We start from the raw sequence: 24834 nt of genomic DNA on the forward strand, positions 1-24834 counted from the left end.
CAGGGGCCGGCGCGTGCTACTTATAGAGCGAGAAGGATCGCGTCAAGAATTGTGCGCGTGGGATCAGATGAGGAACGCAGCTGATGGACGGTTCTCGAAAGCGTGCAAAGGACTGCGGCCTCTCAAGCGTGCGAACGGCGGTCCGTTCGAAAATTCGACTCCAAAACTACACTGCGTAGTCCCCCAAGCTTTACGATTCGTGCGAGCCTGATGGCCGACCGGCCGAGCAGCATGGGTTGAGAACCGAACCGAAGCGAACCGAACCAGTCGAGGTTGGATCCCAAACCCATGGAATTAAGGCCTGGTCCAATAGAAAACTTCACTGTTTACCAATTGAAATGGAAAATAGACGCAATATTTCACGATTTTAGTGGAATACTCTCAAAAACCTCACTGAAGGAACTCCACCTCTAAGATCCTATCATCCAAATTCCTCTTTTGAGATCTTAAGATCCAAATTCTAAGGATGCCTGTGGAACTCTCCAAGGTAAGTATTTATTAGCAGGTGATAAATACTAAATAGGGCAGAATTTGGGTGAAATCTCAGAATTCAAGGGAAATCCTTGAATCAAACAATACTCTAAGGATTTAAGTTCTAACGGTGGAAAAGATATCATATCATCGATGCAATGACGCAGAGTTTTCTGTGGCCAAACACTGCCAATCCATGCAGAGTATCTGATAACTCATGAACCAATTTTCTGCAATTATTATCAATTGCTAAATGAGAGATACATGTAATCCTTCAAACTGGAGAAAATACATTCAAAGGATCATGCTAGCAATCATTCGAATTATCTTCAATGATAAATCAGTGATATCTAAAGACTTCACTATAACTTACAAGAGGAACTCAGACCAAGAAACACCATGCACAACCCACCAATTTGCAAAATCACTGACAAACTCTGTTGTTATGATGCATCAATTTTAGCCAAGAATAATTCACCTAAAAATAAGATATATATATATATATATATATAAAGGCCAAAAATGCCTCACAGTTGCGAAATTAAGAATTTATTCGGCATTTGCAAATATGCATATGCTAATACTGTGATCACCAGCATATGCATGTATCTAAGAGCTGGCACCATAAACCCTAATCCTCTCCTCGATCCTGACATTGCAACAAGGGCAACTACCCTTGCCCTTCTTCTCATGGTCCTCATTGCAACATGCACATACAACCTGATGAGAACATGGTAAGAAGACGACTGAAACTTCATCCTTCTTGCAGATCATGCATGCCCTGCAGCGGTTGAGTTTGTTAGATGAGTCTTGTGGTTTACTGAACCCAGTGGGTGCTTTCACATTGGTCTCTTTAGGTGCCTTAACATCTGCATTTGTTGTCCTCAAAGAATTCGCAGGTGGAGTGATCACCACAGTTGATCCTGCAGTTGCCTTGAGACGAGCAAGCTCTTCCTCAAGCCTCTGAATATCGTCCTTGTGGCGTTGATAATCTATTTCTATTTTTCGTCGCAGTGCTTCATGTCTTCTGCTGGCATTGACCTTAGCAGCTTCCTTGGCTTGACGTTCTTCCTCAGCCAGCACAATGGCTTGTTCTTTGGCCTTTATTTCTTGCTTCCATTTCATCTGCATGTTAGAAAGTACTTGATATGTGAAATTTCAGCCAAGTGGAGTATCAAATGATAAGCACATCATGTCAAGCTACTGGCATATCAGCTAAGCTCAAAATCAAATGCATTTAACTCAAAACTACAACTGAGCGAAAAGAACTGTAAAAAAATATCCATTAATCAGCCATGACCTTGGAGAATGGTATCTCTTGGTTTCAAAATTATTGCAGATGCAAAGGGGTTCATTTCAAGCACCAAAATGTATTCTGTCAGTTGCTGCATGATACGTACAGGTAGAAAGGTACTCATGATTACCATATTTAAGCTAGGGATGCAGAAGATGATAGGGTATTATAACAGAAGCAATTTAGTCCAAAGCATGGTTCTGTGAAGTTTGACGCTGGAGATTTAGTACTTTTTAAGTATATCGTATGTTCTTTTCCAATGTTGGATGTGTTAAATCAACTGTAGAGGTTTGCCCTCATGCAGAGGATCTTTTGAAAATGAAAATGTACACCACATTCAGATCTGGAATAGAACTCTCAGCTGTTCCAAAAACACAAAAAAAGAAAAAGATTAAAGGAATTAGAGTGGATGCAGTGAGTGTGCTCTCTACCTATGATGTCAGTTGTCCAAGACTTAGCACGTCGTCATTGTTGATGAGCTTACTTTGGGTAAATGGGACTGTGGAATGTGGACAAGAACAAATGTACAGTAAATAATAGAAAAATGAATAATCAATCTTGGAACCCGTGTCCAAACATGGGCAGGAAAACAAAAGTTGGACTGACAGATGCAGATGACTCGATAGGACTTGCAATTGCTAACCTCATTGATATGTACCATTAGGATGAGAAAATTTTCACATTCCTTGTGAAAGCCCACTTACCTTCTTCTGCGTAGAAATTGTTGGAATCATATTAATCTGACAAACCCATCCTGGACTTTTGTTGACATCTGCTAAGTACATTGGTATAGAGCTGGAGTGGTTCTTGACAGATGGGGTATTGAAGCAGAAATAGCTATGGGGTACTTGAATATGGAGGAATTAAAAGTAAGATACCTGAGAGATGCACATATGCTCAAAGACACTTTGGCATTTGATTAATGACCATTCTCGTATTAAATGTATGGTTGAAGAAGTATGTGAAATCCAAAGAGAAATCCAATTTGTTGCAGGCACTGAATATTGCAACCTTGGGATGACTCTAATGCGGATGATATATAAATACAGAAAGGAAAAGAAAGGAGGGTGGCGAGGGTTGCAGGACCTTACTTTTATCTTCTTCCTACTATTTTGTGCTCCTCCTATTCACCTTCTAAGTTGAAACTCTGATGGGATGGAGTTTAAATCCAATCAAATGGAGGGTGAGTATTGATTCTTACTTGAGGTCATACGAGAAATTCACTCAAAAGGATAGCAAATAAGAACTTGAGATTAATTGTGATTGAATTTTTATATAATTTCTAAAGAGAATAAGAAGCACTATTCATGCTCCTCTTTCCCCTCCATATATTCTTTTCATACCACGGCAGACATAGAACATCACAACAATGGTACAACGGTAAAAAAATGGTAATGTGACTATCACATCAACTACCAAAAATACAGTAGTAGAAACCTCTCCTATGTGGCTACAATGCAGCAGAAAATTCAGGCAAAATCATACCTGTATAAATTGGTTATACATCAACTACCATGAAATCATGAACTATGCTGCCAACCCTAACTTTATATTCTAACGAAGGAGGAGAAACATATTAAAATAAGGAAAAAAATGATAATCAGATAGCAAACTGTAAGATGAAAAGGATTAGTTCACAACAGCAACCTGGAGATGAGATTTTTCATATGATTAATATAATGACTGGATAATACATCCTATACACCAAAGAATGTGTCATGGCCTTTAAGTGATAATTTCATACCTTATGCCTTGGTGTTTTTCTAGTTAATTTCTCATAACAATGATATCTGTTTTTAAGTTTCTGCAGCTGTGCTATTTTCTCTCTCACAGTCTTAGTGCCTCAATTAATCCAAGAAACCTTCAATCTTTTCATTATGGATTGATTACACTTAGTGCCTTTTGGTAAGGAAAATAACTCATGATTCAAGCCTCTTGTTTCAAGGCAGCAGTCAGATCATTGGCACTGCAAAAGACAAACTCCAAGTGCCACAACACCCTCCAGGGCCTCAACCTATGTATAACATGGTGAACGCTCAAGCACATCACAAAAAATCCTCTCGTCAACTTAACTTCTGTTTCAATAGAGCATTCTAATATGTTGTGATCCTAATAAAAAAATGGATTTGGCCTCCATCTTCAACATGTAAGAAGCCAATAGCTAATTCATGAAACAGCAATAAGATACTATTGAATGGCATATAATCAGAAGATACTCGTCGCAGTCTATGAGATGCAAGAAACGGATAGTTTTCCGGACTACCTCATATTCCTTTGTTGCAGCCCGGACTTCATCCAACTGTTGCTGCATCTGCACGATCTTCTTCTTCTCCGAAGAAATTTCCCCCAGCATCTTCTCCCTCTGCTTCTCCCAAGCTACCAGTTTTTTAAGGCATTTCTTCTCCCTCCTTGCCACTTCGGTGCATGTCCTTTCAGACTCTGATGCGCTCAGCTTGGAAGCCTCTATTTCAGCTCTTATCTCTGCGTTCTCTGTTTCTAGCTGCCGGACCACAGCATTTGCTCGGTCCACCTGCCCACTCACCTTCTTTAGTGCATTCTCCATCTCAGACAATCGTTTCATAGTTGTGTCCTCCAATGACTGGTTCCCATTCTTCAGACGCTGGTTTTCCTCCCTTTCCATCCTCAGCACCTTCAGCTCCGTTAGGTCATTGCTCAGCTTGCGAGCAGCCTGCAATGCTTTCTGCTGAGCCCACTCTTGGCGCTCCTTCACCTGAGCCTCGAGGTCCCGAATTTGGCGAATGACATCCAAGATCATCTCTTTTTTTGGATCCTCCACGCCGTTGTCCTCTAGGCTCATGCCTTCCAAAGCCTTGAGCACAGAATTCACGACACCAGTGTCCAGGGAGCCATTCTCCACTCTATCGCGAGCAGAAGCAATATACTCCTTCAGTTGTTCATCCTCTGAAGCCAAATCAGAGGCCGCTGGACGTGCAGGTGGCTTTATGAAAGGGCGAAAACCTGAAGCAGTAGGAAATGTGGAGGCAGGACGCCTCGGGGCGGGTTTCATAGAAGGCTGGATTGGATCAGCAGCATTACCATTGCTGACGGAAGCGGCAGCCGTGACGGTGGCCGCATGAAACTTGCAAAGATTAACAGCAGGTGTAAACTCGCCGATAGCACCGCCAGCAGCGGTGGGGGCAGCGACAGGGGCCAAGGGAGGGGCGGTCGAGGGGTAGGCGGCGGCAGACGGGACCGGGATCTCTATGGTGCTAGCGCGGCCGACGTGCAGGTCGCTCATCAAAAGGCACCACATGGCATCACCACGAGTGAGATTGGGGCGCACCTGAAGGAGGAGGCAGACCATCTCGGCGAGGGAATACTCCTGGAGGTGGCGGAGATCGGCGAACCCGTTCCCGGGCACGGCTGCGACGGCAGAGGGATCCTGGTGGGCCGCCCGCGGCGGCGGCGGAGGGGGAGCGGTGAGATGGGCCACGGCATTCTGGACGATGTTGGAGACAACATCCGACGACCCGTAGCAGCGGCCATTGCAGAGGATAGCGCGGAGCGCGGCCTCCTCGTCGTAGCCCATCGACACGACCCGCGCGAGGGCCTCTCTGTAGAAGAAGTCGAGGTTCTTGAGGAGGAGTTCCTCCAGTTGCTCCTCCGTGCAGCAGCCCCATCCGCCGTCGTCATCGTAGCCGCCCGGGATAGGGTTAGGGTTGGGGCTGGCGGAGCAATGGTGGGGATCCGGATCAGCCGAGGGAGCAGCAGGGTGAGCGGGGAAGGAAGGGGCGGGCGCGGAGGCAGCGGACTCCGGCGCGTGCTTGGGGGCGCGGCGAGCCTTCCGGCCGCCACGCACCGATTTATCCCTAGCGTTGCTGCCCATCAGAGACGGCGGGGCGCGATCGGGGAGCGATTGCGTTCTGCTGCTTTGGGGGATGATCGTAGGAGACATTGATTAAGGTCTGGCGAGAGCGAGTCGGGAGTCGAGATGAGGGCGGCTCGGCGCGGGAGGGGAGGAAAGCCGAAGCCGTCCCGCGGAGGGCTTCCGGTCAGGTTGGAGGGCCGTCGGATCATAACAAGGAAAGGATTGACGGTGGATGATGAACGTATAAAGGTCAGCCATCTGGATTTTGACAAGTGGTCGGATGATGAACGATGGATGATGGATTGCGTGATGCTTGAAATGAGATAATCTCGCAATATATCTGATTCGATAAAGATTATCAAAATAAATCCATTTATTAGCATTGTTAATTGTGATTCTATATAACCCAATATTTGACCTAAAATATCGGAAGCGTATTCCAAATTTGGATCTACTAACTTATTAGATCTGGATATTGATATGTTAAATATTTTGTACCCAAGTTAATTACCAAATTCAAATTTAATATAATATGAGTTGATCATTCCAACATATTCTCTCTTCAGCCCGCTAAAAACTTTCATGGGCTTTCGGTCTTCGAGGTCTATTATGGGCCTTAAGCCCATAATTGAAGCCGAGAATGAAGCCCATTAGTCCTTTTGTACGTTCTGTACGTTTCAAGTGATTAAGCTCTATGTTGATGCAATAATAACTTATAAATTGTAGAAAGAAAATAATTGATGCAAGATTTATATGGTCCATTATTTCTCATTTATATTCATCCAAGAAGAAAAAATAAAAATATTCACTATGTGAAAACCAAGTGCAAGATTTTATTATATACTTTGTTGAGATAAACTGCTTTCAAATCTAATACAAAGAAACCTTAAGAGAACTAAAACTGATACTTGACAGGTTATTATGGTGATTGTACAATAATAAAATTATTTTTTATGATATGAGTTATTATAATTTGAGTAATAGAAATAACTATTTTGAAGTTTTTATCATTTGGAACTTTGGAGGATGAGAGGAAATGTCAAAAATCAAAATAATACGGAAAGATCAATAAAATAAAAATTATATAAGATTTAACATGGTTTGATAGATATTATCTATATCCATGAAGAAGAATCAAATTCTTGTGAGATGGATTATAAAAGTTTGAGTTATCTCGATTAAAGCATGACTTAAACCCTTTCACATTAATTCTGAAAAGTATATTTTTTTTTCTTACCCTTTTTAGAAATCCTGAGACTCAATGTATATTTATAAAAATAAATGTTAATGTGCTAAGGATTTTTAATTTAATTAGGATTCTATCAACTAATTTAAATATAATTAACTCCTAAAAAATATTTACCAACCTTAACAATTTTTATTTTGGTGATTTTTTTTAACTTTATGCTTCTTATAAAAATTGAACCATTGGATTAAAGAATTCATGATAACTATTTAGACTAAATTAATTTATGGTCCATCGTATGATTTCAATAAGTCTACTAATGTATCCTATATAATTGGAATCGAATTAGTGAAAGCATGTGATTCCAAACGAAGACCTTCATCTCATTGTCTTATCACCATCAGGATTTTTTTTTTTTTCACGTCTATCTGTATCCTAGAAATAATGAATATTATCCTTTGTTTTCGGCACTATAAACAAAACTCACTATTGTATGTATCTACCATCCATCGTACATATAATATATTTCCAACCATTTGAAGTCTTTACTATATTCTCTTTCAAATGGTATACAATTTTGATGCAATCTTCCTTTCATTATGATTATACAACCTAGAGTAACTTTTAAAAATTTATCTCCAACCTTATCAACATAATCTTAGGAATCTAAAAATCTCAAAGAAATTAGATTCTTTATATCTTTAAAATATAAGTCACATCTACCAAAGTATACTATCATCATTTTTTATCTTTCATTTACTGACACCTATGATCTCCGCTTTAGAGTTACATCCATACTCAACTTATTAGTCATCTTTTCATTTAGTGAATCAATAAATTTTTTTTGAAAGAAAACATGAGTAATACAAATAGAATATAAAAATCAACTCTTTTAGAAAGATGCATCTTAACCTTTAAATATTGTGAGGACATCTCTATCACCATCCATTTTCACTGGTCTCTTCTTCCTATTTCTTTTTCGTTCAATAATTTTGCCTTATATGTTCATTCTCTTTGCATCCAACCTACCATGCTAAGATCTACTCCTATCAAAAAATTCTCCTTGTTGATCTCGAGCAACTAATGTCTCACCATTTATGTTCTTAGATTTATCTTTTTCTTATTAGCATGCGACACTAAAGCTTCTTCAACTTGTTCAAGAATTATTATATCCATCATATACAACATAGTCTCCACAAAGTAATAATGTTTTATCTTCTTCATATTAATTTTTTTCAATTAATCGAATATTCCCCTGAACATATTCAAATGTTCTACCAATCTCTACCATCCTCCATTTGTGGCCTATATAACTTTTACTTTAAATACAACTCGTTAGTTAAGCTTTTTGTTAGATAAAGTTTTTTAACTTATCCCAATGAATAGTTGTGGAACCATTATCAATAATTATTAAGAATATTATTAGTACTCACGCACTTTGCCTCAAGTTTCTCTCGATCTTCATCGCTCATCTTTTCTTTGTTGTCTATTTACTACTTCAATATTTTTACTAGGTCTTGCTGGATAAGAAAATCCTCTACCCTCTGTGAAACTTTTTTTTCATTAATTTTTTTTTATAGTAACACCAACAAAAACAATTGATGATATTCTTATTAAATCTCTAATCACCTGTCATATCATTTGTCAGGGAGAAACAGAAAAATTCATAATTCATACTTAAATTCTTCATCTTTTCTTATTTGTCTGTTTACTCCTTTAGGTTCATATCTTCCTGAATAAGAAAATCCTCTGTTATAAGATGAATCTATTTCTTTTATTAAATTTTCTACTAGTAACACCAACAAAAACAATCAATTTTATTCTTATTAAATCTCTAATCACCTAATCTTTTCACATCATTTGTTAGGGAGAAACAGAAGAATTCATAATTCACACTTGAATTATTCATCCTTCCATACACTTTGTTGATTGCCACAGGGACATTAACCATGTAAATATACTTGCCAAGAGATACTATATCTTTCCAACTTGTTTATGATCATTCGACTTTTACACCCCCATGACTTCTGATTTATAAGTCAGTGCCATTCCCCATGAAGTTTACAGTTCATGGGACCAACAGAAACTGCACTGTGGGTCAGGGATTCATTCCATGCCCTGAGTGTCTGGTTTTGTGCCATTGGAGATGGATTGGGGAGAATGTGAAGCTGCAGAGGCAGTCAACGAGTCTGCATGCCAAACTCTTGAGAATGGTCCAGAGCTATATTATCGTGATACATGGACCACCTGGATGTGTAGTTACTGCACCATTTCTTTCTCTTCGATTTGAGAAGCCTCTGATGGACAGGAGGAATGTGGGACTCTTTCTGTAAGTTTCTGAATTGTTATCTTCATTTTTACATTTCTCTGTGTTCTTGATCCACAGTGCATGCCTTCTGTTGCTGCAACTTTGTTTATGCTTGCACCTGTGACTGGAGAATTCATGTTCACTGATCCATTGGGCTGAAGCATCACTTTCTTTGCATGCAACTTCTATCAACTATAGAACAACTAGAACCCAATGTTACTGCTAATTCATCTGCTCTTTGGTTGTGCCGATTAGCAAACTAGTGAGTGCACTTTTCCAAATTTGTTTTCAGAAACTTCCAGTGAGGAGTTTTGTCTCCTGGCCAAGTGGTCCATTTGATTTATCTTCCATTATTGCATTCTGCAAGGAACAATCTCCAGCTTACACAACCTGAAGAGCTGCAGTTTGCTTGTTTGGAATGGTGGATGTTGCTACCAGTGGCTGAGACACACTGACATGTATGGCTGGCCTTCTAGGCGTTTGGAAGGATAATATATTGAAATGATTGTGGCCTTCCACCAAGGCACAAATTGAGGGTTGTTTCATTGGAAGTTTGGTCCCTCACCATTGTTGTTATCCATGTTAGAGTCATCATCAGTTGAAGCTGCAGGGCCTCTAATGTTGACACTTCACAACAATACAAGCAGGGCAAGATTGCACAAGATATCTTCATCTTTCACAGGAAATAAGACTCTGTATTGATCTTTCATTGATCCCTGGAGTGTTGGTGGGAGGGATCCTTTTGTACTTGGATTGTAACATAATAGTGAAAATGATATGAATTCAGTGACAAGGTTGTGGTACCAACACAATATCTCAAGGTTTACAAGGTGAGGCTGACACTACATATGAAGTAAAATATCTACAATTTATTTCAATGAAAAATAATAATTGATTTGTAACGGCTATAGGGGTATACTATTATTAATATGGCTTAAATATTTTAGACTAATGATTCAAATTGAATAAACTAACGATGTGTCGTGATAGTTATGACAATAAGGTAGACGTGATATTAGATATGATGAGAAATTTAAGTAGAAAGAAGCTATTCATCGTGCTAAGATCGCGTCCATGAAATTAAAATATCTTATTTTAGTCCTACATTTAAATGACGATAATTGTAACACTTTATTTTATTTCACGCAAGAAGTATCGAGGTCTAAAATGGGAAAGATAATAATACCTCATTTTTAGTTTTAAATAAGAAAATATAGCATCCCATTTTAGTATGCAATGTCTCATTTTAATCTTATAAGTATTTTAATTTTAGTATCGAAATCACTCTCTTCTACTTTTCATTATGGTCATAGATTACGGTGATATAAGTGGACAAAAACACTAGTAATCTCCTCTTTTTCCTTTCCTTGTTCTGAACTGAAAGGGACATGAAGCCTCCAATGGATACAATATCTTCTGAAGATATTGGCTTGTCAATGCACCATCGTATATATTGGAGGAAGATGATGATGCTCTTATCCACTCTAATCACCTCCTCCACTTGGTGAACTGAATCAAAGCTGTGTCACAGACCACAGATCATCAACCTATGGTGATTAGATCGAGACATGGAGCTCCATTTGTTTCTTCCGTAGAAAAAGGATGGGTTTTGTCCTCTGCGCTTTGGCAGTAAGAGGCTATTAGCAATCTACAAGTACTGCGAGTGGACCACTAACTTGAATTTGTGGCCTTAGCAACATCCTATGTCAATAGGATGAGTTCAGTATGACGGTGTCATTAGTCATTTATGATCTAATTAAAATAGTCGAATATTCATTTTAGTCTCTATCGACAATTAACGTCTATCGACAATCAACATAAAACTATGTTAGATCTCACGAATATGAATTTTAACTGATCTTAATTATAACAAAATATCCATATGATCGATCGTTAATAATCGAGACTTATGATTTTATTTTTATTTTTATTATAACAAATGCTAATATTTTATAGGTTAGAAATGGTAGTCCAGTATGTCGGTCATTTGTACCTATCCATTATATTCATTGAAAGAAACATATCATATCATAAACTCCTTTTATCTTATCTTTTATCGTATCTTATATTTTAACTTGCAAGTGCTCATAAATCCTAAAAATTTAAGCTATTAGGAGAGAAATCAATGGATATTAAACTAATATTCTCTCAAACCAGAGAGGATGAAATTGACAATTTGTGATATTTGAATAACAATGTGTTAAGAATTGATCAAACTCTGAATAAATCTAATTGTTTGGAACAATTATTCTACAAAGAAAGAGAAGTACTCATAAAACTTTGCGATTCGTTGTGAGTTCATCAGATGAAGATTTGAGGTCGGTGGCGGTACGTGGAGGTTCGTGGGCCGCGAGTTCACTGGTACGTGGAGAAAACGCCCATGGTATCGGTCACCACACAACGCCGGGGAGGGAGGGGGAAAGAGTCAAGAACAGAGCAAGGACGCAAAGGAGCAGGCAATGTGATCTTGAAGTCCCACCATCCCTCACTCGACTGTGTATAAAGGTAGTACTGCGAGATCGCTCAGTCTCACCCGCCGCCACCGCTATCCTCCAGCAGTGACAGGACTCGGAGGAGACGTCTCCTTGATGAACATGGCGTCGTTCTAAGGTTCTGTTTTCTGGTGGCTGATTGTTGCAGGAGATCATAAATTTCGTGTGAGATCAACCGAAGAGCAGTAATATGCATCGCAACCTCGATTAGGCTTCACTTCCGGTTCTTGTTTTGGCACAGCCAGCGATGGGAGATTGGAGAATCCGGTTGTCTCTGTGAGGTTGAAGGCTTACACGGCTTTGAGAAGAACAATACTGGCACGGTCGAGCAAATGCCGGTCCCTCTTGCTCCGTATCCCACACCTCCACCTCCATTAGCACCACCAAATGGTATCCTTGTGCCTCTCTCTCTCTCTCTCTCTCTCTCTATATATATATATATATATATATCTAAATTATAGCCATATCTGTCACAAAGAACATGTAAATCGAACAAATTCTAGATTTTTTTTTATCTAACTATTTCTGGAAACATCAACCAAAAGCTTTTGGTACTTCCAATCTTTGATGCTTCCAACCAAAAAAGCCATAGCTCTTGATTTTAGGAATGGATTGTTAAGCTACATGACTTGTGTTGATTTGTAAGCTGTGATGAGATTACCAAATGTTGTTGCAGTAGTGCAAAAGAGGGAAATCCTATGCTCCTTTCTCTCGTCTCAGTTACTGCTACAGAACGTAAATGTTTCTTGGTTTCATGCTCAGGTGGGCAGAGCCAACTTGTTTGTTCTGGCTGTAGAAATCTCCTTCTCTATCCACAAGGGGCGAAATCAGTATGCTGTGCTGTTTGCAGAGCAGTGACCACTGTACCTCCTCCTGGTAATCTCATCTTTTCCTCATCACCGAGCAGCTTATCTTGCACAGCACATAGTGAGAGATCAGGAAGCCTTACGGGCCTCCTCAACGATCGATTCCTTCTTTGCAATGTCCACTCTGAGCAGATGTTTGAGTTTGCTGCAGGAACAGAAATGGCACAGTTGATCTGTGGAGGATGCCACACGCTACTGATGTATATACGAGGAGCAAGCAGCGTTCAGTGTTCTTGCTGTCACACGGTAAATCTGGCTCTGGAAGGTAAGCAGGTGCTCCTGATCAAAAGTCCAGTGTCAGAATTACTTGCTGAATTTCTCATAACATAAATGACATTTTCCAAAGACAATTGTTGCATGAAGATGACAATTACTGGCTCAATTAGTCTCATTCTTTCACATATATTTACTGACAATGTGTGACACTCAAAAGAAATCCTGATGAAGCACATGGCAGACTCATTTCTTGACATTCCAATTCATTTATATGCAGTCCTTTGCAGGATAGTTAACACAAAACGAACTTGAGACACTTTGGTGGCACACTGGTCGCCGATACCTAATCGACATGCATTTAGATCCTCTTGAATCAGAAATTTTCCTTTTTTTAGAACAGCTAGCAGTAATAGAAAATTATCTAAAGGCCTTCTTTGGATCAATTTTTTGTGGGGTTATATTTATTGCTGTTCTATGTAAAAGTATGTCTTTAAACTACAGCAGAGGCATATCAACAGATGCCTGAACATATTGTGTATACATGACTATTCTAGCCGAAACACTATGGATACAACTTTTCCAAACACCTCTTTCTAAGCTTCACAAGTGTCCATCTGAATCTTGGAGCCATTCTCTGTCTACCTAAATTCTTAGTCCATGATGTAGCTAGAATATATAGGTTTCAATGTAGAGACATTTCATTTTCCTATTGTCATTAACAACTCACAAACATAAAAGAAGGGTTTATTATATATATATATTGCTTGCTGACACATATATTAAGTTCAATAAACATGTTTGGTTCCAGCAAATCAGGTAGCACATGTGAATTGTGGGAACTGCCAAATGCTGCTGATGTATCAATATGGAGCAAGATCAGTGAAATGTGCAGTCTGCAACTTTGTCACTTCCATTGGGGTAAGTATCAACCAAATCTGTACAAAGTGATGATTGAGTTATGAAAGCCATGTTTAAATGTGAAAACACAATTTATAATGTTAAATCCTTCATGCTTTGATCACCTTTTTCATTGTTGAAGTCAGTGCCCTAAATGTTGTTCATTTGATAGGCTTCTCCAAGCACTGAGCAAAAAGCCTAGCATTTGAGTACCTTGAATCACAGAGCTTCTTCCATCTCTTATGCAAAGCTGTCTTGTGACACCAAATGTATAGAGCTTCTTCTCTAGGCTAATCCTTCCTTTTGGCATGTCTAAGGTGTGAAGGTCATCATGGAGAGCATGTCCTCAACTGAGCTTGGATGGCTAATATTTTCTTCTTCTGTCTTGTGTCAACTGTACTTTATGATGACATGATTTGCATCTCTGTGTCAAAATGTTGCAGATGATTATTCAAAGGTTATTATTGCATACCTTAAAGTTGTATTTCCTTCCCTTATTTTTTTCTTATCCAATTGCTCATCTGCTAATTATAATTATCTTTGATTACTGATATAATCTTAAATCCAGACTCTCATTTTAAATCCTGATTGAAAAAATATGATAAATCTAACACGTGGATTCCCCACCACTAACGCATCAACATGGGCCGATGTGCACATCGATGCTGACTGCAACAGCTTACACAACTCCTTGCATCCGAGTAATGTCGATAACTTCATATTTCATTTTCATGAAATAACTCTCCATTGAGTGGAGACGAGTATCAAAGCTATCCCTATCTATAAAATGTAAAATTTTAATTATCCTAAACTCAGCAATACTCTTCCCTACATCATTGATTTAAACAATGGAGAGACTTTGTCAGATACATCCGATGTAATTTTATCCAAACTACTTGGAATTGGACTTACGACAAACTCAGACCCAAACCAAGTTGACTTCATGACTCATGTTGAACCGTCGGACAATCAAAAATTAGTTTGGATTCATTACATTTCTGAATGCAGATCAAATTAGAAAATAGAAGTATATTAATAAGGATCAGAACAATACCATTACCATCTAATAAAACTGGGACAGAGCATAAGCATCTTTGATAAATAACCAAATCAACTTCACTTGCCAAAGGTGATAATTGCAGGACATGCTAAAATCTAGCACAAATGAAGGTCTTGCACAAAACCTACATGCCACTTGGTCTGACAAAAGCTTAATGTACCTCATCCTGTTTAAGCTCATTCATACCAATAGCAATATTTACACAAGACTCTCAAAGAGCATGGAGATGTAAGTTACAAACATTATTTGTACCTCATGTGGACTAAGGATTAAACTACTGGTTAGAGGTTTATTTAACCCACTAAATTTTAGCCTGGGTTAAAAATATCCCACCTAAGTTAAAGAATCCTTTCTCATCTTGTTTGTCCAACAAGACAACTTAGCTGGATTAGCACCCCCAAACAAAAAAAGGATCAACCAACACTGCCTAAAACCTTCAGCAATGAATCCCAAGCAATTTACTCTGGAAAGTTGTTATGAATATATATGTACACAAATATATATTCATAAAATTAGTATTTTTTATATTTATGTATATTATCATACAACAATAACAAAATAATAAAGTCCCAACTATTTATGTATAGTTTTATATAATAACAAAACTAAAAGATCTCAACCATTTGGGCCGAATACATGAATATTTTATTGTCGGTAAATTGATACATATTCTTATAAAATTCAAATATAATCAGCAACATAAAAGCATTAAAATTTTATATGGCATTTAGATTTTCCAAAACTATTACATATATGATGACAGATATCTATGAATGAGATTAATATTTACAACTCCCTCTTTACTATTTATAATTTTATTTTAATTTTTTTAATATTTGTAACAATTGACTGCGAATAGTAAGATTCTATATAAAACCTCATTTAAATAATAAAGCTAAGAAAATGAGATAAAAGAAAACATCACCGCGAGGATTCGACTTCTTGGCTTATGATAAGAGGTCCACATGCACACCACCATCACAGCTATGGAAAGGCACCGTACATCACAATTCGCATTGCCTTGTCCCATCCTTTTAGAGCGATTGCGGAGAATTCATTGTGTTTGTGTTGTGATAGATGAAGAGATGGTAGTGCGCTTGTCCTCTTGTGTCGTTCGCCAGAGATGTCAATCGTATTCACATATTTATCTTCGGATCATCCGATCACGATGGAGAAGATGATAAGTTGCAGTGCACCTGTTTGCCGAAATGAAAAGCCCACCGAAATCCGAGAAATCATGCAGGAAAACCCGATCTTTCTAGATCTAATCAAGTCTTCTGTTGAGAAACCCGCATGCGAAGCACGCCCTGGTGCTGCGCGATAATGAGAGAGAGGAACCTGCATGCAAGCCGGGAGGGAAGCTCCGGCGCGTAGAGGTATCGTCGCTTACGAAGGCCGCAGAAAAGATGTCCACGTCTCTGCGATGACCATGCGAGAAGAAATGGGGGAGAAATCGCTAGGGTGACACAGAAATGGTGGGAGGAACTAAGCCTCCTCGATGCCCTCCGGTCTCTTTTCCCTAATCGGTAACCGATAACCGATCCGATTAAGGGTTTCATGTCCTCATCACCCATCAAACTCTATTTCATCGACAACCATTCTCATTTGTAATGGTTTATGAAAATATTAGAGATAATTAAATTAATAAATGTATTTTTTTATTAAATCTAAAGTATCGTTGTGATAATGACGTGTCAAATTACTTTCCAAATGATTCGATGAACTTTATCAGATTACATTTCGATCATTCATTTTTCGTAAAAGATGTCTGCGCCAATAACACTGTGGGTTTGGATAGAGACGGAGGCCGAAGTCGAGGGTAAGAGAGACATTAAGTGATGGCCCACATGTTTGGCCGGCGTTCATGCACCCGACCGGAAGCGAGGACAACCGTGGGCCGGGCCCCACGTGAATCACGCACCCCGCCCGGGTTCATCCACCCGGCCAGCGATGACAGCCAGCGCGCACCGAACCCCAGGCATCACGATGCGTGCGGGAATCCCCGCTTCGGATCAGATGCTGACACCTGTGCGTGGTGCGGCCGTCTCCATCCATCAGCCACGCCGAGCACCCGCGAGTGGAAAAGTTCACGTGCCACCACCTTGACATCGTGATACATGTGACCATATATCCTGACACGCATACCTAACTTATTAATCTAATCATCAGCGTCATTTCGCCGCTAAATGACAATTAATTTGGTGACGGTCCGACTTCGCTCGTCCCGATCGCAACACGAAAGGGGCATCGGAATAATCCAGAGAGGATGATAAATGCTCGCTTACGATGAAAAGATTCGCCCCCTCTTGCAATCTTACCTTAGCTCAACTCATTTAACGTGACGGAAAGTCAACTCGCTGCGTACGACCGTAATTCGTGACCTTGTTGAAAAGTCAAGTATTTGACGAAAGGAAACGAATGGTGGCTCGTCTTGGGATCTCCCCGCCTCACATTTGATCACGCCGTCCACGTCTCCTATTCCGGTAGCCTTGCGGGCTCGGGTTCCATGCTCCACAGTGCACGGTGTGCCCACCGACAGCACGCAAGAGAGCGAAAGAGACACAGACGCGGCTCGCTCGTGTCCCCACCCGCCTCAAGTCGCGACACAAGTCGTACGAGCGTCGCCATCGATCCCACAGTTCGATTTGATGATGACATGGAATTATCTGTCCTGCCTGGTGGTGCTGATTGTGCTGTGAATGTATCGATTCTCGATCGATGTTTATCAACTTAAAAGTGATCAAACAGATTAAATTTATTAGGAATTAAATTTTTTTTATTTTTTAATTATTTTTTTTATATTTGAAAATATTAATCCAATGATAAAGAAGAATATATCGATATGAAGACAAAAAAAATCTAATTTCTCGAGTCACAATATCGTTGGTGTCCTTATTTGATTATCGTGATTAAGTCAAAATTGGAAAGCTATGAGGGAGACAGACATTTACGAGAACTGTTGGAAAGAGCGTTTGTCTAATATATGTGACTCTTTTTTCCACGGCATACATGCCATTTTCATACATCTACTAATTAGAGTCAAAATTGATGTAGCCATGGAATCTTCAGCTTTGGTACCAAACAAAGATAGTCATCGGTACATCTGTTCCTCATATATCGAGAAAAATGTGCGCCAAAGCTGCCGTGTAAATATGAGCTTCTTAAATGATCCTCGACATGAATTAGATATTTATGATCATATTTAATTATAATAATTTTTATTTTTAATTAGTATTAAAAATATCTTCGATTTATTTATTAATTATAATGAGGATAAATTATTGAGGAATTTAATTTTTTTTCAAATAATTTTTTTATATTCCTCAATTGGTGTATCATTTTATCATATTCTGTCGACACTCGTAACTAACATTATCTCCTCATCTGTAGATCGATCCGATAAATTAATATAATTTTTTTTATTATAATAATTTTGAATAGACTTACAATATAAAAATCTCCTGATTGTTCTTATTCATAAACCGACAATAATACTTATTTGAGATTTAATATTAAGTCTTAAGTCAATTTACGTTAATTATTATTATTGAATAGATTTAAGATATCAAAAATATTATAACCCTATTAAAAATATTTTAAATAATAATATGGATTTTATATATTTGAGATTCTTTCATCATAAATCTGTCCGTACAATATAATCAGTCTTAACTATTTTGTCAGGTGATAGATATTATAGGATTATAATAAATTATATATATATATATGTATATATATATATATATATATATATATATATATATATAGAAAAAAACATAATATTCAAGATTTTTCTCGTAATGGGAACAGTGTTACGCATCATCCGAAAAAGTGGATCCGATCCGAACCTGGAGAAGGTTAAGTCGGATCACATCGAGAAGCGAAAACCCGATAAGAAGTTACCACTTTCCGCGAGAGGGGACAGGGAACAGCGTCGCTGTCGTGGGACAAACCTGGAGCCCTCCAGTAGGCCCCATGGGTCCCGCCCCACAAAACCCAATTGCCCCTCCGTCCGCTATTAAAGGCCAATTCAACTGCCGCATCAAACCAACCACCCCTCCTGCCTTCCCTCGCTCGGCGGCCAACTCCACCGACGGTGACCGCACCCTTTCTCCCCTCTCCTACTCCTCTGGATGCAACGGTCGGATCACCGCCGCGCTTTCATGAACCTTTGGAACGACGACAACACCTCCGTCATGGAGGCCTTCCTCTCCTCCTCGGCCACCGTCGCCGCCCCCGACCACCACAGCTTCTGGCCGCCGCTACCTCCGCCTCCGGCTTCCATCCCCGCTTCCTCCTCATCCACCACCTCCTCCACCCATTCCACCGTCACCTCATCGGCTCCGGCGCACTTCAGCCCGGACACCCTCCAGCAGCGCCTCCATTCGCTGATCGAGGGAGCCCGGGAGAAATGGACCTACGCCATCTTCTGGCAGTCCTCCCCTGCCAGCGGTGCCGCCGTTCTCACCTGGGGCGACGGCTACTACAGGGGCTGCGAGGAGGACAAGCGGAAGCCGCTCCGCAGCGGTGCGTCGTCAACGGCGGAGCAGGAGCATCGCAAGCACGTGCTCCGGGAGCTCAACGCCCTCATCTACGGGGGATGCGGCGGAGGCGACGACGCGGCGGACGAGGAGGTCACCGACACCGAGTGGTTCTTCCTCGTGTCCATGACCCAGACCTTCGCTCCCGGCGCTGGCCACCCCGGCCAGGCTTTTCTCTCAGGCTCGCCGGCCTGGATCGCCGGGGCGGACCGCATGGCGGCGGCACCGTGTGAGCGGGTGCGGCAGGCGCAGGCATTCGGGCTGAGGACGATGGCCTGCGTCCCCCTCGAGAGCGGCGTCGTGGAGCTCGGTTCGACGCACGACATCTTCCAGAGCTCGGAGATCTTGAGCAAGGTCAGATTGCTCTTCGGCCAAGGCAGTGGCCGCCGACCCGCGGCCGCATCCTGGCCTACACCGCAGCCGGCGGTGGCGGAGCAGGGGTTGCTGGATCCCTGCATGCTCTGGATGTCGGAGCCTTCGGCGCCGAAGCCCCCTTCTCATTTCGATAAACCCAATTCCGGCAGTCTCACCGAAAACCCTAACCTCAATTTCACCGGCGAGATCAAAACGATTCCCTCCACGCCCGTCGGCGGAGGCGGAGGAACCCTCTACGTCGACAACCACATCCCGTATGAGATCAAGAAGGCGACGTCGAGGGAGAGCAACGACGAGGCATTCCTTTCCTCGTCCGCTGATGTCGTGGCGGCGGAAGTGAAGTCCGAGGGCGGTTGCGGCGGCGGGAATCTCTTCGGCGCAGACTCGGACCACTCGGACCTCGAGGCGTCGGCCCGGGAGGTGACAAGCAGCGCCGTAATGGAGCCCCCGGAGAAAAGACCCAAGAAGCGCGGCCGGAAGCCTGCCAACGGCCGGGAGGAGCCGCTCGACCACGTGGAGGCAGAGCGGCAGCGCCGGGAGAAGCTGAACCAGCGGTTCTACGCCCTCCGCTCCGTCGTCCCCAACGTGTCCAAGATGGACAAGGCCTCCCTCCTCGCCGACGCCGTCACCTACATCAACGAGCTCCGCTCCAAGATGCAGGCTCTCGAGTCCGACAAACGAAAGCTGCAGTCGGAGCTCGGCGTCCTCAAGATGGAAAGAGAGTCCGGATCCGGCCGCCAGATGCCGCCTGCGGGCCCCAGGCCCGCCGCATCGAACTGGCCCGGGCGCTGCAGCGAAGTGGAGGTGGAGGTGAAGATACTAGGCTGGGAGGCCATGATTCGGGTGCAGTGCGACAGGAGGTGCCACCCGTCGGCGAGGCTGATGATGGCGCTGAGCGAACTGGACCTCGAGGTGTACTACGCCAACGTCTCGGTGGTGAAGGACCTCATGATCCAGCAGGTGACCGTGAAGATGACGAGCCGCATCTACACCCAGGAGCAGCTCACTGCCGCGCTGTTCGCCAGCGTAACAGCTGATCATCCTCCTCACGCCATGTAGAGCCAGCACACGCGAGCTTCGTCGCCGGCTACTACTGTAGCTCGGGGTACAGCGTCACTGCTCCTATTACCACATATGTCAGAATCTAGAGCAGCCACTGCCGCATCTCTGCGTTAGATCTGCAGTAGAATAGGCCATCAGATCTCTTGTTCTGTGTAGACCACAAGTGCATGATTTATCATCCAAGTCGAGTTGTTGGATCAAACGAGCGCAAGATAATACTCCACACTGTAAACTTTGTTAATCGAGAGCTTAAGAGCAAGTGCTCGTGGATGATCACCTTTGCAGCCATGGATCTTAAAGCCTGAATTCCCTTTTGTCTAAGCTCCGATGATGATGATGATAGCAGACAACATCTGCCCACCTTTTTCCTCAACGTGGATATACACGAACGATTTACACAAGAATTCACAGCTCCATTTTGCTGTGGGACAAGCAGTAGCTATCGGTCCACCTGCAACATTACGCTCCACTCATTTGAAATCGTGGCCATGCGTCACCAATGTGTAAAACGTTTCTTCCCAATCCACCATGACTTGCGAACTCCTACAAGCACAAAGGTTGAAGTCGAGGTGGAAATGTGTTACGTGCAGGCCCACCATTTGAAACCTCGTGTCTGGTCGGAGATGGAGCGATGGGGCATTGCAACCCGGCTTGTCGGCGCAAGACGCTGTTGTTGCTCAGGTCTCTGTCGGCGTCTTCTCCGTGTCAGGTCACTGTCATCCAGCCAAACTGGGCAGCGGGTGGGGAAGAAGGAGATGCAGTCCGCGGTGGCTGACATGTCGTTCCCCGAAGGTTAAGGTACTCGGTCGTGCCTCATGAAACCCCTCATGCATAGTCGGGGCAATCCGAGGTGAGCTCCTCCGTGTTCAGCGTCCACGTTGGGAAGAAGAGACACCCTCTCCTTGAAAAGGAAAATGGGATAAAGATGGAAAACATGATGTAGAAAGAATCTTTAAAATACTCGTAGTGTTTTTTCTTATGTCCGAGATTTACATCGTTTATATATACATCCTTTGATATTTGAATTCTTCTTTGTCTTCATTAATGTGATACAAATAATTCAAAAATGTTTGTGATCTCAGTCTTCTCTTCCATACGTATCAAAAACAAATTAGTGGGGAAACATAAGCCCACACTTCCTGAAGAAACTACTTTTCTTACCATCTACTTTCGCAATGGAATCAAATCATGCATACATGAAAAGTGAGATGGTGGTGAAGAAAGGTAGTGGCATCTGCCAAGCTTTCTCTCCCTCTCCCTACTTTTCCAACACTCTTTATCTCTTACTTTTCTGAGATCTCTCTCTCTCTCTCTCTCTTACTTACCATATTTTCTGGACCGCTTCAAGAGAATGATTACCCATCATTAGATAGGTTCATCTAACAGTCTGTTTAAGACCATTTGTCGTTCTTCCATCTTTTATTTCCTTTCTTTCTATTTTTGTTCATGTTAATAATGTAAAATTATTATCATATATTATGCACTGATTTAAATTTAATTAAAACCCCATGATCAAGATTAAGCTACTCTAGCATTATTTAATTTAATTAAAATTATTATCATATATTATTTGCAACTCTAGCATTATTGATTTTATCTTTTTTTTTCTGCTTCATAATCCCTTATTTTATCCTGCTATTCGTTGTCGCCATCATTTACCCTCGATGATGGTCACTAGTGATGTCATCACCATTGAAACTATTTGTCACTACTACGGATGCTACTCGCTAACCTCTTGACATAGTGTTTGGAGGAGGAATAAGAAGAAGAGGAAGAAGATGATATTTATATCTTTTTGTGAATAGATAGTTTAGAAATATTAATTTTTTTAAAAATAGTATTGTAAATAGGAAAGAGTGGGTTGTAAATAGTAATCTTCTAATTTAATTTAAATATTAGATTGACTTTGTCGAGAATACTCTCGATACGGAATAGGATATTGATTAACTTTGAATCGATATCTTAATCAGGTAATCAAAATTTCACTTAATAAATTGGAGAAGGGTTTTTTTTTTTCTCTCCATGTCCAAGTTTTCCTCTTTGTTCGTTGTTAGAGAGATATAGAACTTCTTTTAGTTCAAGAAATGAGGTTTTCCTTTCTTCATGTAATTTTTTTTTTCTTTGTTATGCTTTCTAAGGTTTTCACTCTTAAGGGGCATAATTCACTCTTAGCCCTATAAATCTAGAATTTTCTTGATAGTAAACTATAAATCATCTTTTTGGTTAGGAATCAAGATTTGTTTTCTTTAGTGTTCAAGTTTTCTTCTTTGTTGTGCTTTCTAGGGTTTCAACTTTGAGCACTCCATCGTGATTACATCCGTTTATCCAACTTTTTGGTAGAATAATTTTTCCTAAAAATTCTTCGACTTTGTGAGAGATTTATGTCTCCACGCTTATCCTTACATGAGGGGTAGTTAGGTATTCAATTGATACATAGATTATGTTACATCTTTTTAAGTATAAAAATTACTTCTAGCTCGTTAAAGTTCCACATAATGGATATGTTTATTTTTGGGCAATTTAGAAATTGGAGATATGTGGGGGAGTTTACTATTTAGAGCCCCCTTCTTAGGATTCACAACTTCTTGACTACTCATTATCACTTAAGAAATTAATAAAATAATATTTTACTACCGATAACCCTTCTAATTCTATTTTTACCCTTATTAATTTTTTTCCTCCCCCACAACTCCTTATGCTTATGCACCCTTCTGCCATCGACTCTCTCCATCGTCTCATCTGCACATTTTATTGGGTCGTTTACAAAGGCCCCGAAAATGATATATTCTAGGTTATTATAGAATGTATATAAGCCTAAAATATTAAATCATTGTGATACATGTCAAAACTATTTCTCACCTCCTCCTTTTTAATCTTACATGCAAGTTTTGAGGGTTATTGAAATCATATGAATCAATGATGAGCATCTTGTTTCTTTGAAGTGTTCTTCTAGTAACATTATCATGAGCTTGTCTTCTTAAATGATAGTATTGTAACATACCTTGTTAGAGGTCAGCTCACTAATTAAGTACTGAAATATTTTTCAAATACTTTTGGATGGAGAAAGATCTATTTAGGAATCACTCTGAAAATTCAAGATGATGCCATTCTCTTAAACATGACATGCGGAGTGGAAGCAACACATATGGGCTCCAATCATTGGGCTTATGAGAGATGACTTCTTCCATGAAAAATTTGAGGTCTGCTGTAGTTATAATTGGATCATTATTAGGTCAGAGTGGTCATAAACTTTAATAAACTAGACAAAATCCATGAAAAATTTGCTCATTCTTTTCTACTTTTTATCCTAGAAAGTCAACAACTATTACTACTTTGCTTGGCTCTTCCAGGATTAAAAGTTGTGAATTTTCTTTTATCCTTCTTCTTTAGCTTCATAACCTTCTCTTCTCTTCTTTTCTTTTCCCTGTTGACAGTGCTAAGGCTTATCACTTTCAGGTTCCATCACTGTTTGCAGTGTATGGTAAACAACAAATCTTCATCATCATATTTGGACCTTGTAGCAGTTCTTGTAAACCTTTATGTTCATTTCCTTTTGTCTGTGGCACCTTATGCCACCCTTCTTCACAACCTCCATGCCTCACTCATGTATCCTCCTGGAGGATTATCTATTGATCCTTCAATTCCTCCGGAGTTCCTATCAAACATATCAAATGTGTATTTTGTTTTGTTGTCATGAATGTAGTACAGAGGGAATTCAACAACACAGACATTGAGCTGAAACAACCAGTCAGCTGGTTTCTACAAAATATGCTGGTTCCTGAATAATATCACACTTCTGCTACAAGTGCCATGCATCAGTTGGTGAGACATTGTTCTTTTTCTTTTGATATCTTGTCAGCTAAGCATCTTAGCTTGTTTGCTATTTATTTATCAATTAAGCACTTTGCATCTGAGGTGGTTCAGTTGCATCCATTTTGAGAAAATTGTGGTGAGACTGGCACCATGTCAAGATGAGCAGAGAACTTGAGGTGTGAAATATATGAACATCTTGATTGAAACTTGGAAACTAAATGCAGTAACAAAAGAGATTTTTTTTTTTTTGGACATAGTATTCGAAAAACAGAAAATTTTTCATGACTTGGAAGAAGCTCCAAATTGAAAGTTTTCGACTTTTCATCATTGGAAAGATATCAGACTGTGGCAGAATGAAATTTGCCAAAAATGAGTTCAAAAACTCAACATTATGATCTTGTTGGTAGGTAAGAACAACAAGCAT

At 40.6% G+C, this 24834-nt stretch overlaps 3 protein-coding genes and 1 long non-coding RNA gene across 7 annotated transcripts; 2 read left to right on the forward strand and 2 right to left on the reverse strand.

The window, feature by feature from the left end:
• Positions 1 to 760: 760 nt before the first annotated feature.
• LOC135678285 (MND1-interacting protein 1-like) lies at positions 761 to 5768 on the reverse strand. Its single transcript, XM_065190887.1, has 2 exons — positions 4029 to 5768; positions 761 to 1596 (listed from the first exon to the last, which is right to left on the reverse strand). The coding sequence occupies exons 1-2, from the start codon at positions 5679 to 5681 to the stop codon at positions 1081 to 1083; spliced, it is 2169 nt and encodes a 722-aa protein (XP_065046959.1). The 5' UTR covers positions 5682 to 5768; the 3' UTR covers positions 761 to 1080.
• A 5687-nt stretch (positions 5769 to 11455) lies between these two features.
• Positions 11456 to 14043, forward strand: LOC135581897 (protein LSD1-like). 4 transcript variants are annotated; one of them, XM_065190891.1, is made up of 6 exons: positions 11456 to 11593; positions 11729 to 11970; positions 12343 to 12456; positions 12598 to 12711; positions 13471 to 13580; positions 13732 to 14043. In XM_065190891.1, the coding sequence occupies exons 2-6, from the start codon at positions 11913 to 11915 to the stop codon at positions 13759 to 13761; spliced, it is 426 nt and encodes a 141-aa protein (XP_065046963.1). In that variant the 5' UTR covers positions 11456 to 11593; positions 11729 to 11912; the 3' UTR covers positions 13762 to 14043. The 4 variants fall into 4 exon arrangements, with proteins under 4 accessions (XP_065046963.1, XP_065046964.1, XP_065046961.1 ...); XM_065190892.1 differs by having other exon boundaries at positions 11561 to 11698; positions 11822 to 11970; XM_065190889.1 differs by lacking the exon at positions 11456 to 11593 and having other exon boundaries at positions 11620 to 11970.
• Positions 13543 to 13823, reverse strand: LOC135678287 (uncharacterized). The gene is made up of 2 exons (XR_010514890.1): positions 13685 to 13823; positions 13543 to 13597 (listed from the first exon to the last, which is right to left on the reverse strand). It is a non-coding gene; the product is annotated as an uncharacterized LOC135678287 (long non-coding RNA).
• A 4608-nt stretch (positions 14044 to 18651) lies between the features above and the next one.
• Positions 18652 to 20885, forward strand: LOC135678286 (transcription factor MYC2-like). The gene has a single exon (XM_065190888.1). The coding sequence runs from the start codon at positions 18753 to 18755 to the stop codon at positions 20592 to 20594; it is 1842 nt and encodes a 613-aa protein (XP_065046960.1). The 5' UTR covers positions 18652 to 18752; the 3' UTR covers positions 20595 to 20885.
• The last annotated feature ends 3949 nt before the right edge of the window (positions 20886 to 24834 follow it).

The sequence above is a fragment of the Musa acuminata genome, chromosome BXJ1-7 (assembly GCF_036884655.1).
Source record: "Musa acuminata AAA Group cultivar baxijiao chromosome BXJ1-7, Cavendish_Baxijiao_AAA, whole genome shotgun sequence".
In the NCBI taxonomy this organism is placed as follows: Eukaryota; Viridiplantae; Streptophyta; class Magnoliopsida; order Zingiberales; family Musaceae; genus Musa; species Musa acuminata.